Raw genomic sequence first — 15,459 nt, 5'->3', positions numbered from 1 at the left:
TTGGTCTCTTTCCCTGCTCTTGAGCCTCTGTCTTGCTAACCCGCTCAGTTCTCCCGCTTCCTTACCGTGTTCTTACAGTCCCGAGCCTTCCATTTATTAATTAGACCCGCATTCACCAAGCACCTAGTGTGCGATGGTCATTTACGCTAGGCCTGGGGATACAGAGCCTTGGTGGGGGAAGGTCTCACCGTGTGTGACAGGGGACACAGATGTGCAAATGGTTGCATAGAGTGGAAGAGTCTGAGGGCTGTGATGAACATCAGTTCAGTTGAGGCGGACAAGGCAGGTTTGATTCTCCCTGGGGAGAGGGGTTATCAGGACAGGCTACACAGAGGAGGCGGCATGGGCTGCTTCCTGCTGCTGCACATCCCTGATACCAGCCAGTTGCCTGGAATTTTGCTGGTTGTCTCTTTGCCTGCCTGGACACACCCACGTGACCTCAGAGTGCAAGAAGGAGCTGCATTTATCATCTTTACTTTCTAATTGGTTAGTAGAAAATGTGCAGACGTCTGCCGTCCAGTGCCAGCTCCAGGAACAGGGGACTGGCAGGTTCTAGCGCCCCCTAGACTGCCCAGGCGTCCTGATGCTGCAAAGTTTCACGTCTGTCTGGAGTTGCACCCCTTGCCCTCCCTAACAGTGACCCTTCCCCTGGTCTTCCCAGCTTCACGTGGAAAAAACATCCTCCCAGGGTTCCCTGTTCTACTCCCAGATACCCTTGGGAGATCTCAGTTGTAGAGAGAACTTATTGTATTAATTCTACACCCAGATAACAAAAATACGATGTAGAGAATGTAAAAGACTCATCTGGTGACTTTGGGTAAGTTAACTGAGTCATTTCTCATCTTGAAGATTTCTCCCTTCCCTGCACGACAAGGCTCTCTTCCTTTTGTAATTTCAAACTTTCTCATTCTCAGAGAGTTTCCTGTAACCTACTATTCAAATAATGCCAGGAGTGTTTCCTGGAGACTTCCCTATTTACCATGGGAAAAAAAAAAATGAAAAGAGGAAGGAAGGAAGGAAGGAAGGCAAAAAGAAATCAACGTCTACGAGGGTACTCCTGCGTGCTTGGCACTGATCTAGGTGCTTTTGCATGTATTTGTCACATCTAATCCTCCACCAGCTTCTCAGCGTTTGTCTTATTATAGACAAGAAAAATGAAGCTCAGAGGGGTTGTCACTTGCCAAGGGTCACACAGCTATGAATATTGGAACTAAATTTGAAACCACATCTGAGTCCAAAGGCCATGATCTCTCCAGTACACTGAGAGGTGTTTAAAATACATCTGTAGAATTTCACTTTTCTACTAAATTTCTGTCACGGTAAATGGGTTAAGCTTTACAATTAACTACTTGCGTCCTCCATTTTTCTTCCATTTTATTCACCTGTTCACGCTACCGTTTGGCTTCAATTGTCTCAAGCCCCTTTGAAAAGAGACCACGTGTGGATGAGGTCAGCAGTGAAAAGCGGTCCTCCGCACACCAAGGTCACCCAGGAGGGAGGCACAGAGCAAGTGTCACCTCTCACCTGACAGATGGAGAAGCCAAGGTTAAATGACTTGCCCAAGACCCCGTGGGAACGGAGCCAGACCGCAGATAAGGGCTCCAGCCTCTCGATTCTGAGGAAGCCTCCTCGGCCAAACATTTTCATGGAGCCGTGGTGAGTGTCTGGGAGCCCGCCTTTCCGCTCTCATTTCTCTTGGGTTCTTGGAGAGCCTCAGGTGTCTGGCACCGACTTCAGCAAGCACGCTGAGAAGGGTCCAACTGGCATTTATTTAATTACCATAAACAGATGTATCACTTGGGCTTCATGAGGCAGCTTCTATTTTTTTTGTCTTTTGTTATTTATTTGTTTTAATTGAACTGCAGTTGATTTACAATATTGTGTTAGCTTCAGCTGTAGACAAAATGATTCAGTTACACACACACACACACACACACACACACACACACACATATTCCTTTTCAGATTCTTTTCCATTACAGCTTATTACAAGATATTGAATATAGTTCCCTGTGCTATACAGTAGGACCTTGTTGTTTATCTATTTTATATATAGTAGTGTGTATCTGTTAATTGCATACTCCTCATTTATCCCTCCCTTTCCCCTTTAGTAACCATAAGATTGTTTTCTATGTCTGTGAGTCTGTTTCTCTTTTGTAAATAAGTTCATTTGTATTATTTTTTAGATTCCACATATAAGGAATATCATATAGTATTTGTCTTTCTCTGTCTGACTTCATTCAGTATGATAATCTCTGGGTCCATCCATGTTGCCGTAAATGGCAAGATCTCATTCTTTTTTATGGCTGAGTTATATTCCATTGTGTATCTGTACCACATCTTCTTTATCTGTTCATCTGTTGATGGACACTTGGGTTGCTTCCATGCCGTGGCTATTGTACATAGCACTGCTATGAATATTAGGGTGCATGTATCTTTTTGAATTAGAGGTTTTGTCTTTTCCAGATATATACCCAGGAGTGGGATTGCTGGATCATATGGTAGTTCTATTTTTTAGTTTTTTAAGGACCCTCCATACTGTTTTCCATAGTGGCTGCACCAATTTACATTCCCACCAGCAGTGTAGGAGGGTTCCCTTTACTCCACACCCTCTGCAGCATTTATTATTTGTAGACTTTTTGATGATGGCCATTCTGACCCATGTAAGGTGATACCTCATTGTCGTTTTGATTTGCATTTCTCTAATAACTGGCGATGTGGACCTGTTGGCCATCTGTATGTCTTCATTGGAGAAATTTCTATTTAGGTCTTCTGACTATTTTTTGATTGGGTTGTTTGTGTTTTTGATATCGAGTTCTATGAGCTGTTAGTATATTTTGGAAATTAAGCCCTTGTCAGTCACATTGTTTGCAAATATTTTCTCCCAATCTGTAGGTTGTCTTTTCGTTTCGTTGATGGTTTCCTTTGCTGTGCAAAGGTTTATAAGCTTGATTAGGTCCCATTTGTTTATTTTTGTTTTTATTTCTTTTGCCTTGGGAGACTCATGTAAGAAAATATTGCTACGATTTATGTCAGAGAAAGTTTTTTTGTCTATGTCCTCTTCTAGGAGTTTTATGGTATTGTGTCTTATATTTAAGTCTTTAAGCCCCTTTGAGTTTATTTGTGTGTATGGTGTGAGGGTGTGTTCTAACTTCATTGATGTACATGAGGCTGTCCAGCTTTCCCAGCACCACTTGCTGAAGAGACTGTCTTTTCAATGAGGCAGCTTCGTCACGTGCTCATCAGCTCTCCTTCTTACAGGGAGGCTGGGCAGGGCTGGGGTCGGCAGAGGTGCCTGCAGTGCCAGCCCCCTGCCCCCGCTGTGGTCCTTCAGGCCGTCACCCCGAGGGGCGTGGGGATGAGCAGGGGTCATGCGGGGCTGGGAATGGTGGTGATGGCACATCGCTCAAGTCTGAGGCACTTTCCTCACAGAATTCCTTTAGTTCGTGTCAGTGTCCCCTGTGAGCCCTCTGCAGCCTCTGTGACTTTCCCCAGATGTCGGAGCTGCTGGCTGAGGTGACCCCTGGGGGATGACCTTGGTGGCCTCCCCTCCACAGCGCCTGGCTGAGCGTTTTCCTCACGCCCCCTGAAGTCAGTATAGATGCTGCCCCTCGCGGCTCCAGCTTGTACCCTGGGAACAAAGCTCACAAACATCATTCTGCTCTGATGCCAGAAGCTCACCTCTCACCCGGACACCTCCCTCAACTCAGTTCTTCCCACGGCAGTTTTGGAAAAAAGGAAATGTTTGAAGAGCATTAGGGGGAAGGGTCGACCCTTCCCCTAATCAAGGTAGAGGCTCAGTTAAGTGAGGTAGAAAATGGTCATTGAAATTTCGTTTCTCTTCGATTTTAGTTGAAGAAAATAAATTTAGTAATAAAGTATGGCTGCTAATGGGAAAGGAAATTTCAAAGGCCTGTGGATCTCTCAGAGAACTGGTGTGACAGGATAAGAGCCACATTCTCTTGAAGGACATTTTTGCTTTTGTATAAAAAGATTTCTTTCTTCTTTTCTCAGAGGAAGAGTGGCCTGTTTAATGCTATCCCAGTGCTTAGAGAACGTTTTCATTTCTGACGTGGTCAGCTAGTTCCCAATGTCATTGAGAAGCAGGTGAGGAATTGACAAGACGATCACATGTCCCAGATTTGGGGGTCAGGGCTAGTTTCAGATGCTCTGTCCTCCTGTCCAACCATGTAACCCATTTAAAAAAATGATCATGGAGCACAAACTTCCTTTTCTGCAGGATAATTTTGAGTCGTGCACTTAAATAAAGTTGTTGCCAAGATTTCCTTCAAGTATTTTATGCAAATCGTAATTTTTATCGAGCCTGAATTGGAAGGCTAGGCTCTTTGTGGAAGCTTCCAGGTAAGCAGTTCTGTGACCGAGAGGGAGAGACAGCTTAACAAAGATTAAAAGCACCAGCTAAACTCTACCACTGATTGGATGCATCCTTGGACAAGTTACTTAATCTCTCTGTGCTTCAGCTTCCTTGTGTGTAATTTGGGGATAGACTGTCGGCGTAGTTCTGAGGATTTTTGAAAAGGCAATTCAGGTAAATCACTTAGCATCACACTTAGCACTTAGTGAGTGCTCAATAAACGTGAGCTAATTCAAAAACACATACACAGCGCTTCCCTGGTGGCGCAGTGGTTGAGAGTCCCCCTGCCGATGCAGGGGACATGGGTTCGTGCCCTGGTCCGGGAGGATCCCACGTGCCGCGGAGCGGCTGGGCCCGTGAGCCATGGCCGCTGAGCCTGCGTGTCCGGAGCCTGTGCTCCGCAACGGGAGAGGCCACAGCAGTGAGAGGCCCACGTACCGCAAAAAAAAAAAAAAAAAACAAAAAAAAACATATACACATATGTAGTTTTAACTTGGATTCCCCCAAAGTAGAGCCTGAAATAAAAACTTGGATGCAGTGGTTTATTTGGGAAGTGATTCCAGGAAGCAGGAGGAGGGGACAGAGTCACTGCCATTGGCCACAGGGCTCCATTCCACCAGGTAGCCCAGGGGAGCCTAGAGCATGCCTCCCAGGATCGGCCCCCAAGAGCTGGGGCATCTGTGTGTGTTTGATGTATGCAGACACAGGGTGAATGAGACGGGATCTTAGCTCAGTACTTTTTTATTTTAGCTCAGTATTTTTAAATGATATATAATATACTCAATATTAGTCGTATGGCCAGTTGTTTGTTGTGAAAAGAGAACACTGAGGGATGACATACCGAGAAGTGCTTAAAAGCGCAGGATTTTCATTGTAAACGGCTCCACCACAAACAGTTGTGTAAGATTGAGTAAGCTCTTTACGTTTGCTTTGATAGAATGATAATATACTATTTCCAAGGGAGAATCAAATGCATAGCATTTAACACAGTTCCTGGACATAGCACGCCTTCAATAAATGGTAGCTATTTTGTGGTTGTTCCGATCATTATTGTTATTATTGTGTGCATAACTGTGACAGCAGAAAACTACGGTCTGTGGATTTCAGGATATGTAGCCAGCTTAGCCTAAGTCACAATACACCTCTAATTTATAGAAAGGGAATGCGAGTTTCTGAGTGGCTACTTGCCTGGGACTTCCCAGCACATCCTTGGTGAAGTCGTAGGAATTAGATCTGAGGGACCATGGCATTGGCTACAAAGCTGGGCAGATCGCTAGATGGGCTGGCCAGTCTTTTGTAAAATCTGGTATTGATCTGATTTGGTCCTGTGTCTGTGGAGCCTTCCTAATGCCATGCTAACCCCGTCTTCCCTCCCCAAACGTGGTCTGCGATGGCCTTTCCCTTCCATAGAGGACACTCTCCAGTTTCGTCCTGCGGGGCCCTGTCCCTTCCACAGGCCAGTGTCTCCTGGCTGGAGTTCCCGGTGCCACCTGGAGATAGCTCTGCGGCTCGCAGCTCCCTACTAATCACCGGTTCGTGATTAAATATCCATTAAAGGACCGAGGAATTACTGAGATACAGAATCTTGCAAGTAAAACTGATATTTCCTGTTACCACAATTCTGAATTATCCACAAGGACCTTGTTCTTCTGCTAAAAACATTAGGCTGGTTTCAGATTGGTTTCTGGTGGTGCTTTCGTCCTGGGCCCAAGGTCAAAATGAAAATGCAGCCTTTTGTAGCAGAACTTGATCCACCCTGCTGTGTGAAAGCCTGGGGTTATGGCTTCCTGGCTTGGGTGATTTCACGTAGAGCCTCATCTCAGTCGCTCGCTATGTATTTGTGCCAGCACTAGAGACATGAGGAACATTGCCTTTTTAACGCCCCACTCTCACCTGGCTGGTTTATACCTTGGCAAGGTCCTGAGGACAGGGACCCCCTGGGAAGATGCCCAGTGTGTGTGGGTCATAGTAGACAGGCAGCATCCTTATCCAACGCCCCTACCCCCCAGCAGTGTGGTGGTACAGGTAGAGCAGTGGACCCTGCCCCTCATCAGCTGTGACCTTGGGCATTACCCCTTTGGGCCTCATCTGTTAGACCAGGGCCTGGAACTGGAGCATGGCTCTGGTTCTCTGAGCTTGGACCTGCCATGCTCAAAATCTTGGTCACTCAACAGACAGGTCCTTTTACTGCTGACCCATCCCTCTCTTTCCCCCAACATCCAGTTTGAGTAGAAGTTTGGTCACTCATACAAGTTGGGTAAAAGAATCTTGGTCACATCTTGTGCATCAGGTAACATCTCTAAGGGACTCCACTTACTAGCAGTGATAGTTACCATTTATGGAGTGTGTATTAGGTGCTGGGTGCTATGCTAAGCACTTTATGTATATCATGATATTTCACCTTCAGAACAGTCATTTTATAGTTGAGGAAATGCGGGCTTAGGGAAGTCAAAGAGATTACTCCAGGCAAGTGACAGCATTGGATTCAAACCCAGATCAGTCTGACTCCTAAGCCCATATTCCGGGACCTCAGCTAGAATGTTACTCTTTTCTCACCCATCACTGTCGTCTCCCTTTTACCTCTTTCCTGAGGCTGGAGTGGTCAGTTACAGGTTGGGTCGGGGAGAGCGATCTTGTTCATCTCCATGCTTTCCTCCACAGTGCTGGGGTCTTCATTGCTGCACGCGGGCTTTCTCTAGTTGGGGCGAGTGGGGGCTACTCTTCGTTGCTGTGTGCGGGCTTCTTATTGCGGTGGCTTCTCTTGTTGTGGAGCACGGGCTCTAGGTGCGTGGGCTTTAGTAGTGTGGCACGTGGGCTCAGTAGTTGTGGCTCACAGGCTCTAGAGCGCAGGCTCAGTAGTTGTGGCGCACGGGCTTAGTTGCTCCACGGCATGTGGGATCTTCCTGGACCAGGGATCGAACCCGTGTCCCCTGTATTGGCAGATGGATTCTTAACCACTGCATCACCAGGGAAGCCCCATACCCTGTGATCTTGCGCTATTCAGAGACCACTCAGGGTACAAACAGGTTGGCATCTCAGAACCTCCATTGACTCTGTGTGTGTGTGTGTGTGTGTGTGTGTGTGTGTGTGTGTGTAGAAACTCAGGTTGGAGTAAGGGAACTCAGCCCTGTGGCCTACCTCTGTGCTTTTTAAAAAGTGTCTGATGACAGTGGGATCCAGGAATTCTTTCTTGGCTTAGAAAGGTCAGAGCACCTCTCGCCTGCCCTTGATGCCAGGGGCTGCATCCTCCATTAAGCATCAACCCCCTTCGTCCTGCCTGGCTCAGAGGGAAGGTGCTTCCTCAAGGCAGAATGAACTGAAGGGCAGAGAGAAAATGTCCAGTCTCCCAGGGGGCTTGCAGTTTTTGCCCACCTACCTCTCCCCACCCCGCTGCATCTCTCAGTGGTGTCACTCAGCCTCAGACCCACGCCCTCCGGATCAGGTGCCCCTCACAGGGCCGCTTGCCCCTGTGCTTAGTCAGCTGCCTCTAATGAAAAGAAAGCATGCATAAGTCACGAGGGCCCGTTCCCGGGGTGGGAGGAAAAGGGGCCTCATCGGCAAGGCTCCTGGCTCCGATGACTGGCATCAGGTCCTCAGCCCCTGTTCCACCGCAGGCACACGTGTCCTCACAGCCCCAGCCCCTCTCCCATTGCACTTCTGGGCTCAGAACCCAAGCAGGATTCAGGGCTTTCTTTGAAGTTAGGCAGTAAGGACAGATCTGACTTTTACGTAAGGCAAGAAATTGTTCCGTTCAAAATCTCTTCAAGGCCAAGGGCAATTCACGAATACCAAGGAACAGCAAGCACCTGAGGCCTGCAGGGAGGGAGGGGAGGCGGAGAAAGACAGAAGGCGGGGTTTTGGGGAGTTGACTCTAACTTCCCAGGAGTGGCTTTTAGTTTTATCTAATGACCCGTGTTGACAATAACTGCTGCTATTTACCTACTCTCTCCTCTGTGGTAGACAGTTTCCTCCTGTGAACTCATTTACGCCTGCAGCAGCCATAGAAGGTGGGTGTTCTTTTTTTTTTTTAACATCTTTATTGGAGTATAATTGCTTTACAATGGTGTGTTGGTTGCTGCTGTATAACAAAGTGAATCAGCTATACATATACATATATCCCCATGTCCCCTCCCTCTTGTGTCTCCCTCCCACCCTCCCTATCCCACCCCTCTAGGTGGTCACAAGGTGGGCGTTCTTTTCTCCTTTTTATAGAGGAGGAAATGGAGCCTCTGAGAGGCAGTCATTTGTTCAAAGTCACACATCGGCCAATGGCACAGCCTGGATTTGAGTTCAGACCTGTCTGCCCCAAAGCCCATGTTTTTTTCCTACACCCACTGCTTTTACCCATATTGACCTGGTGGATTTATAAAATATGTACTAAGGGCAAAATACAATGCTCTGTGCTTTTCTTTTTTTTTGGCCTCGCGGCTTGCAGAACTTTAGTTCCCCGACCAGGGATTGAACCCAGGCCCTCAGCAGTAAAACCGTGGAGTCCTAACCAATAGACCACCAGGGAATTCCCTATGCTCTATGCTTTTGACAGTGTATCTCCTTCCATGTGATTTTTCAATATGATGTGCCTGCATCCATGTTAATTATATTGTTTTTAAAAGAATTCAGAAAAGAAAAGGCAAGAAGATTTATGGAGGGGGAAGGGGAATAAGGGAGGAGGATGGAGAGGCCCCAAATTGAAATGTGGATCTGACAAAGGGGAGATGGTGGGTGTGCGGTGCAGCCCATGGGGTCACACTGCTGGCCTGGGCCTGATGGGGTGCAGGAAGGGGGGTCCCCGCAATTTTCTGTTCCCACAGCATGCACCCAAGCAAGGGATATTTAGTTAGGGCTAATTGGAAGGCAGCCTGGGGCAGTGCAGGGGATCTAGGTCTGACATCAGGAGAGCTGACTTGCGGTTCCTAAATTCTGTCACTAAATAGGTTGACTCTGCAAAAGTCGAGTAGTGGGTTGAAAAGATAGCTTCACATCCTAATGCCTGGAACCTGTGAATATTGCCTTAACTAGCAAGACAGTGAATATTATATGACCGAAGGTGAGATTAAATTAAGGATCTTGCAATGAGAAGCTTATGCTGGATCACCCAAGTAGGCCCTAAATGCAATAACCTGTATCCTTATAAGATGTACACACAAAGGAGAGAAGGAGGCCATGTGACCCCAGAGGCAGCAATTGGAGGGATGTGGCCACAAGCCTAAGAGCACGTGGAGTTCTCAGAAGCCAGATGAGGCAAGGGACAGACTCTTCCTTGGAGCCTTGGAGAGGCCTGGCCCTGCTGACACCTTGATTTTGGACTTCCAGCCTCCTGATTTCTCTGAGAAATAGATCACTCTGATTTTCAGCTGCCCCATTTGTGGTAATTTGTTACAGCAGCCGTAGGAACCGAATACAAGTCATTCCCCTCTCTGGCCTCCGTTTCCTCAACTGTAAACTAAGGTGCTTCAGGCTTCCAGTTCTGACATTCTCCCCATCACTCTCTGAGCCATAGAGAACGGAGCTCCGTTCTCCGGGTAACCCCTTCCACGTGGCACTTTGTGTCTAAACAGGCCACCTTTCCCCTTTGGGGAACAGAGCTGGTTGAGTCCAGATGACTTTGCTAAGAGTAAAATACCATCCCAGACAGTTAATTTTATTTTTTTTTCTTCTTGTTAATTGCTAGAGAAACGTTCTGCCTTGCCCCAGGGAAGCCATCCAAATAACTCTGACCTCTCTGTGGATTTCAAAAAAAGCGTTCAGTCTCAGTTTTCTCATTTCTTCCAAACAGTCCCTGCAGCTTGAGGGACCGTGGTGAAGGGAGAGCCACAAAATTTGCTCTGGGGCTGCCGGATAAATGCAGTACGGAGGCAAGGGGCTCACATCACCTCTGCGCCAGCTTTACCCTCCCCTGCTTCCCCGTCACCAGCACGCTGCTAACCGAATGGCTGCTCGGGGCTCGCGCCTCCCGTTATGTGACTCAGGAGCCTCATTTGCAATCACCATTAACCAGAAAAGCCGCATGACTGCTCTGTGCCTACAGTGTCAAGTGTCTTATAATATTCACAGAAACCAAAGGGCTGGAGGAGGCAGCAAGGGAAAGCCTTTAGAATGACACTCACAGAGTGAGGACAGCCAGCTCAGCTCGTCCCTCATCCTTCCCCCGCCCCCAAAGGTGCTGTTGGAGCTGTGAAGAGCCTCCAGCCTGGGCAGCAAAGGAAGATGGTGAAATGTCCAGACTGGGGATGCGACCCTCAGACGTGGCTGTGTCAGGAAGAGCTGAGCAACCCACACCCTGCCTATGAAACAATCGTATCGGAAGCCTTTAACTGCCTTAAACTAGGTATTCAGGCTGAATACTCCAGGGCCACCTCTGAGTCTCTAAAAACGATGTTCATGTCTCTAGCGTTCCTTCAGCTGCCTGCCGTGCTGTGTTAAGCAGTTAGTGAAAGCCCCAGGGCAGGCACGGGATCTCCAAAGATCAGCCCATGAACGGTAGAGGTGAGGGTTGCCCTTGACCGCCGCCTCTCCTCAGCTCCCTCCTTCGATGATCCCCAGCCCACCAGCTCCACCATCACTCAGAACACATTCATCCATACGGGTTGGTCTTAGAATGAAAGGCACGTGGATGCTTCAAGTGATGGTACTAAAATGCCCTAATTTTAGATTTAGTATCTGTCAGGCACAAATTAAAGCCGTCATTGTCCCATATGCCCTTCCCACTGTGTGTGTGTGTGCATGACTGTGAGTGTGTGTGTGTGTGTGTGTGTGTGTGTGTGTGTGTGTCTGTCTGTCTGTCTGTCAACTCAAGGTTAACGGGTAATAATCGAAAAGAGCTCCAGGGACTGGACCGGCTGGATGGAGGTATGAATAGCCTCCCAGGAGAGGTGGGGAGGTTCCGCCCTCGGGTCTGGATGCCGGGGAGGGCACTGGGGGTCTCAGCAATGACACTGGCCCTGGTGAGGGCCTTTTGGAAGTCTGCCAGAAAGTGTTTTGCTAGACTTCTTTCAGAACCTGGTTTATCAAGCACTGTGGCTACAGGGAGGAAGTCGCCCAGCCAGCCTCAGCTCAGCGCCTGTCTGCTTGGGAAGCGCTGAGCACTGACCCCAGAGGGGTCTGGCTGCCACTACAGACCCTTCCCTGGAGAGGCCTGGGTGCAGAGACTGGCCAGGTCACCCCTCAAAGGGCACCTTTGGGGATGGGATAGAAGTAGGGAGGGCTGCCCGGGGCAGGGCATTGTACAAGCAGCGAGTGTCGATGGGAGAGGGGCCAGGAGAGAAAGGCTTTCTTGGTTTGGAAACAAGCAAAGGCCATGAGGGAGAAAGCAGTGCTGAATCAGGAGGACCAGGAGCCCGCACCCTCCCTGGTGCCAGCCTGCAGCCCGTGGGCCACATTTCAGTGACCTCCATGAATGGGGAAGCAGATGGCAGCCAGCCAAGATCACCGGCTCCTTGGTGGTCCCTTTTCATGGGGTGGGAAGGAGAAGTGGGGGCCCTGGTCCCTTTAAGGAGCCGTCCCTGTAGGCAGAGCCAGACAGACAGACACAGGGCAACACGGAGTGCCATTTGCAGTCCACAGAGCCAGCTCTGCTATGGATTCTTCTTGAAGCAGAAGACTCTCCTATTCCAGGCCAGCGACTCTAATCACCCCTTTAAAGCAGGGTGGGCTTAAGGAGTGTAATGGCTTTAACTGGGTTGTCTGCATTCCCCGGGAAGGCGTCTGCATTCCACTTAGAAGGAAAGGCATCAGCTTGCTTGAAGGAATCCCAGGTTACCGAGTAATCGCCATAATAAAATTGAGAATGAAGGTGACCCATAGAAGCATGGTAAATACACAATTTTCTCTGCTCAGTAAGTGAATTTTGATTATAACTCAGCGCTTGCCTCAGGTCGTAAAGTACTGCTAGCATTCTCAGGAAAGGACAAAGTGCAAAAAATGCTTCCACAAAGAAAAACACAGGCTTCCCAGCCCTCTTTGTAGCAATATGCAACCTAGAAAATTGAAAGCAAGGGTGCAGTCTCTCTGTCCTTCGTCACCATTTTATGTACCAGCCTGTCATACAAAATGCGGGGAGGCACCGCAGATCACTAGCTATTCTGGGTTAACATTGCCACAGCTTTTTTTTTTTTTTTTCTTTAAAAGAAGAATTTTTCTTCCTATGTGGATCACAGCTTATTACATCTAAGGCATATTTCTGTGGTCTGCCTATGGAAAGGAATGCTGAGAAGGAGCAATTTCTTTCGAGGTTTTATGCATTTTTTAATATCAGTGATGGGGCAGCAATGCTCCTAGAGAACAGTTCCTTTATAAGCTCCAAAGGGTTGTTAGCCCTCAGGCTTGAGAAGCAGGTAAAACTTACCTGATGGGCCACCTGGAGCCTGGATGAGACCTCCCCAGGGGCAACCTGGGATGCGGAGGTCTGTCTCTGCCTGGTACAGCCTCTGTAAATCCTGTGTGTCCTGCTGCAACCCCTGGTAACATTAGCGGCCGTCGATTTGATTTGTTTATCTGCAGTGACACTCATCTGAGCAAAATCTCTAAGTGGCTTTTTATAGGAAATGAAAAGCCAAATGAGAATGTACGTGAAAAAGTGAGCCATGGGGAATAACCTCTCAAAGCATATGTCACCTATTTTTATGTTACTAAGTTGGCTGAAGCCTTTAAGTGATAACTTTTGAAGTTCCTAATGGAACCCTACAGATTATGTACAATAATGTAATCTTTTTTTGGAGGAGACCTTTATAAGGCACATCTGCCTTGAGTATCATCTCTTTTTCAGCCTCACAGAGTCGTGCAGGAGGCAGGCTAAAGATTCATAGGTTCATTTTGAAGGTGAGGGAGGGAAGGCTCAGTCATTCAAGGTCACACAGCTAGTCAGCACTGACCCAAGGACTCCGACACTGACTCTGGACTCCTGAGTCCGGGCAGCAGGACTACCTGTCAATATCCAGGCTGACATCACTGAAACATACACACAGATGCTTTTCACTCCACGTCACACCAAGATCTTAGCACCCTTCTTCCCTTCCATCACCTGCTGCAGCCAACGAACCATCTAAATTCAAACTTTGGAAATGCTGAGTCTCATAAAAAATTTGTAAAGGTTTTAAAATGCGAAACAGGAATAAACAAAACTTCTTGCCCCAGGGAACTAACTAATGTAAAGCGACAAAATAATGGGAGTTGGAATGCGGTCTCAAAAGTGGCCATAAAATGGAATTCAGAATCATGTTTTAATAGGTGCATCATACACTCGCTTTGCCAAGGATGACTGGGGGTGAATTCTCATTTATGAAAGTAAGCCATGAAGGGTAAAAGAAAATAGGAGAATGAGGGGAAGAGAGAGGAGGGGAGGGAAGACGGAGAGAGGGAGAGAGAGAGTGAGAGAAGGAGGGATTGGGATTGGGGAGGCTGAGTGGTTGAGGGAGATGGTATCAGTCACAGCTTGGGTAGCGCAGAAAGCCGGTTCCTAGGTCAGGAGCACCATAGCTGTCCCAGAGTAGTGCATCACCCCTCCATCCAGGAGTGGCCTTGGCATATGGCCCCAGGGGCTCCAGGCAGCTGTCCCTCCTGAGGACTTCCAGGAATTGTGGGGAAGCGGCGGGGCGGCGCGGCGGGGGTTGGGGGGGGTGTGGGTGTTGCAGGGAGGCATCCTTCAGCACTGGCCTGCAGGGCTCCAGATGAAGAGAGTCTGACTGCAGGAGTTTATAAAGTGATGAGCAACAAGCAACATCTCCTGCCCAACAGCAGTGGTCAGAATGACAGATCTGTTCTGGCAGAGACTATTCCGTGGCTCAGCTGCAGACGTGCCCTTCCCCCGTCACTCCGCCTTGGGTATAATGAGGACAGGAAAGCAACTCCCAAACGAGTCCATCGTTTATTTGGGGACAGAGCCCATTGGGCTCAGACTTTCACACTGGGGGGAGTTGAGCTGCGCCCTCGCACCGGCCCTCCCGCCCTACCTTCCCGTCTCCCCTGCCTCCCCTAGCCAGGGGTTCTGCATTCATTTCCCCCAGTCTTGGCGGTGATGTGAAGCGGACCCTCCAGCCCATATTTTGGCTGTTCTCTTAAAGGGCATTGACCTAAAGGCACAAACGCAGCGGCAGCGGCGTCGGAAGCGCAGCCCGGCGGCGGCCACAGCAAAGAGGCACCCGCAGCGCTTGCGGTGATTCGGGCAGTGGCAGCTCGGGGCCGGTTTCATTTCGATACTCTTGAAGCAAATCTGCCCCTCCTGTCCTCCGCGCACCGGGCGCATCTAGCTCGAAGGAAGGAAAGAAGACAAACTCCTGCCGACATCCCCGCCCCCCGATCCCCACTCACGCCGAGTCTGAGCACAAGGGGAGAGCCCTCTCCCCAACTCCCAGATCCCTGCCTCGGGGTTCCTGTCCCCCCACCCCGACCCCAGTTACTTCAGCGGCAGCCAGAGGGGCTTCCTAAATCCGTGTGCTTGCCTGCCTTTCCAGCACGTGGGACAGAATGCGATTTGGGTAACTTTTCAAATCCTGCCTCCTAAACACTTGCCCACAAATATTTGGGAGAGAGAGGGGCAAGCCCCCGGCTCTGTCCACCGCCCTCACTTCTGACCTCCGCCCCGCTCCTAGGCTGACAGCGTGGAAAAAACAAAACAAAACAAGAAGACTCTCACTCCAGTTGCTCTTGTCAGTCGGGGAAACAACACACTGTCGCCGAGAGCATCCAACCACCAAGAGAGGGAGAATGAGCCCCGAGGCACCGGCCCCGGGTACCCAACACCGTCCTGGCGCCAGTGGACCAGCCTTTGCCGCGAGTTCCCCGCGCTCGCGGGAGGGTCACAGACGCCCCCGGAGGATGGACTTGAACCCAAGCCGCGGGAACATCAAGCGAGAGAGAGCCACTCACCTTTAGGTTGTGCGTGGGGTTTACAACGCAGACAAGTTGCCCAGCGGCGGAGAACACCCGTTTAGCCTTGTAGTGCTGAAAGCGGAGGTGAATGAGATCTAACACAGCCCCAAAGCACTGGGTGAAGAAAAGCATCACAACTTTTTTGAGGGGTGGGGGGGGGGGGTGTTGGCACAGGAAGGCAGCGGAGGAAGCTGGAAGTCCTTTGGCCCTGGAAGGAG

General features: G+C 49.1%; 1 protein-coding gene across 1 annotated transcript in view; it reads right to left on the bottom strand.

The window, feature by feature from the left end:
• SIAH3 (siah E3 ubiquitin protein ligase family member 3) overlaps positions 1–15,459 on the bottom strand; it is a 75,338-nt gene that overhangs the window by 59,725 nt on the left and 154 nt on the right. Inside the window, exon 2 of the mRNA XM_007466454.1 lies at positions 15,239–15,383. Within this exon, the coding sequence (XP_007466516.1) occupies positions 15,239–15,373 (135 nt within the window). The 5' untranslated portion in view covers positions 15,374–15,383. The remainder of the gene's footprint in view (positions 1–15,238; positions 15,384–15,459) is intronic.

The sequence above is a fragment of the Lipotes vexillifer genome, unplaced genomic scaffold (assembly GCF_000442215.2).
Source record: "Lipotes vexillifer unplaced genomic scaffold, Lipotes_vexillifer_v1.1 scaffold384, whole genome shotgun sequence".
Lineage (NCBI taxonomy): Eukaryota > Metazoa > Chordata > Mammalia > Artiodactyla > Lipotidae > Lipotes > Lipotes vexillifer.
Note: the sequence above shows the minus strand (reverse complement) of the source record. Positions and strands in the feature narration are given on the sequence as shown.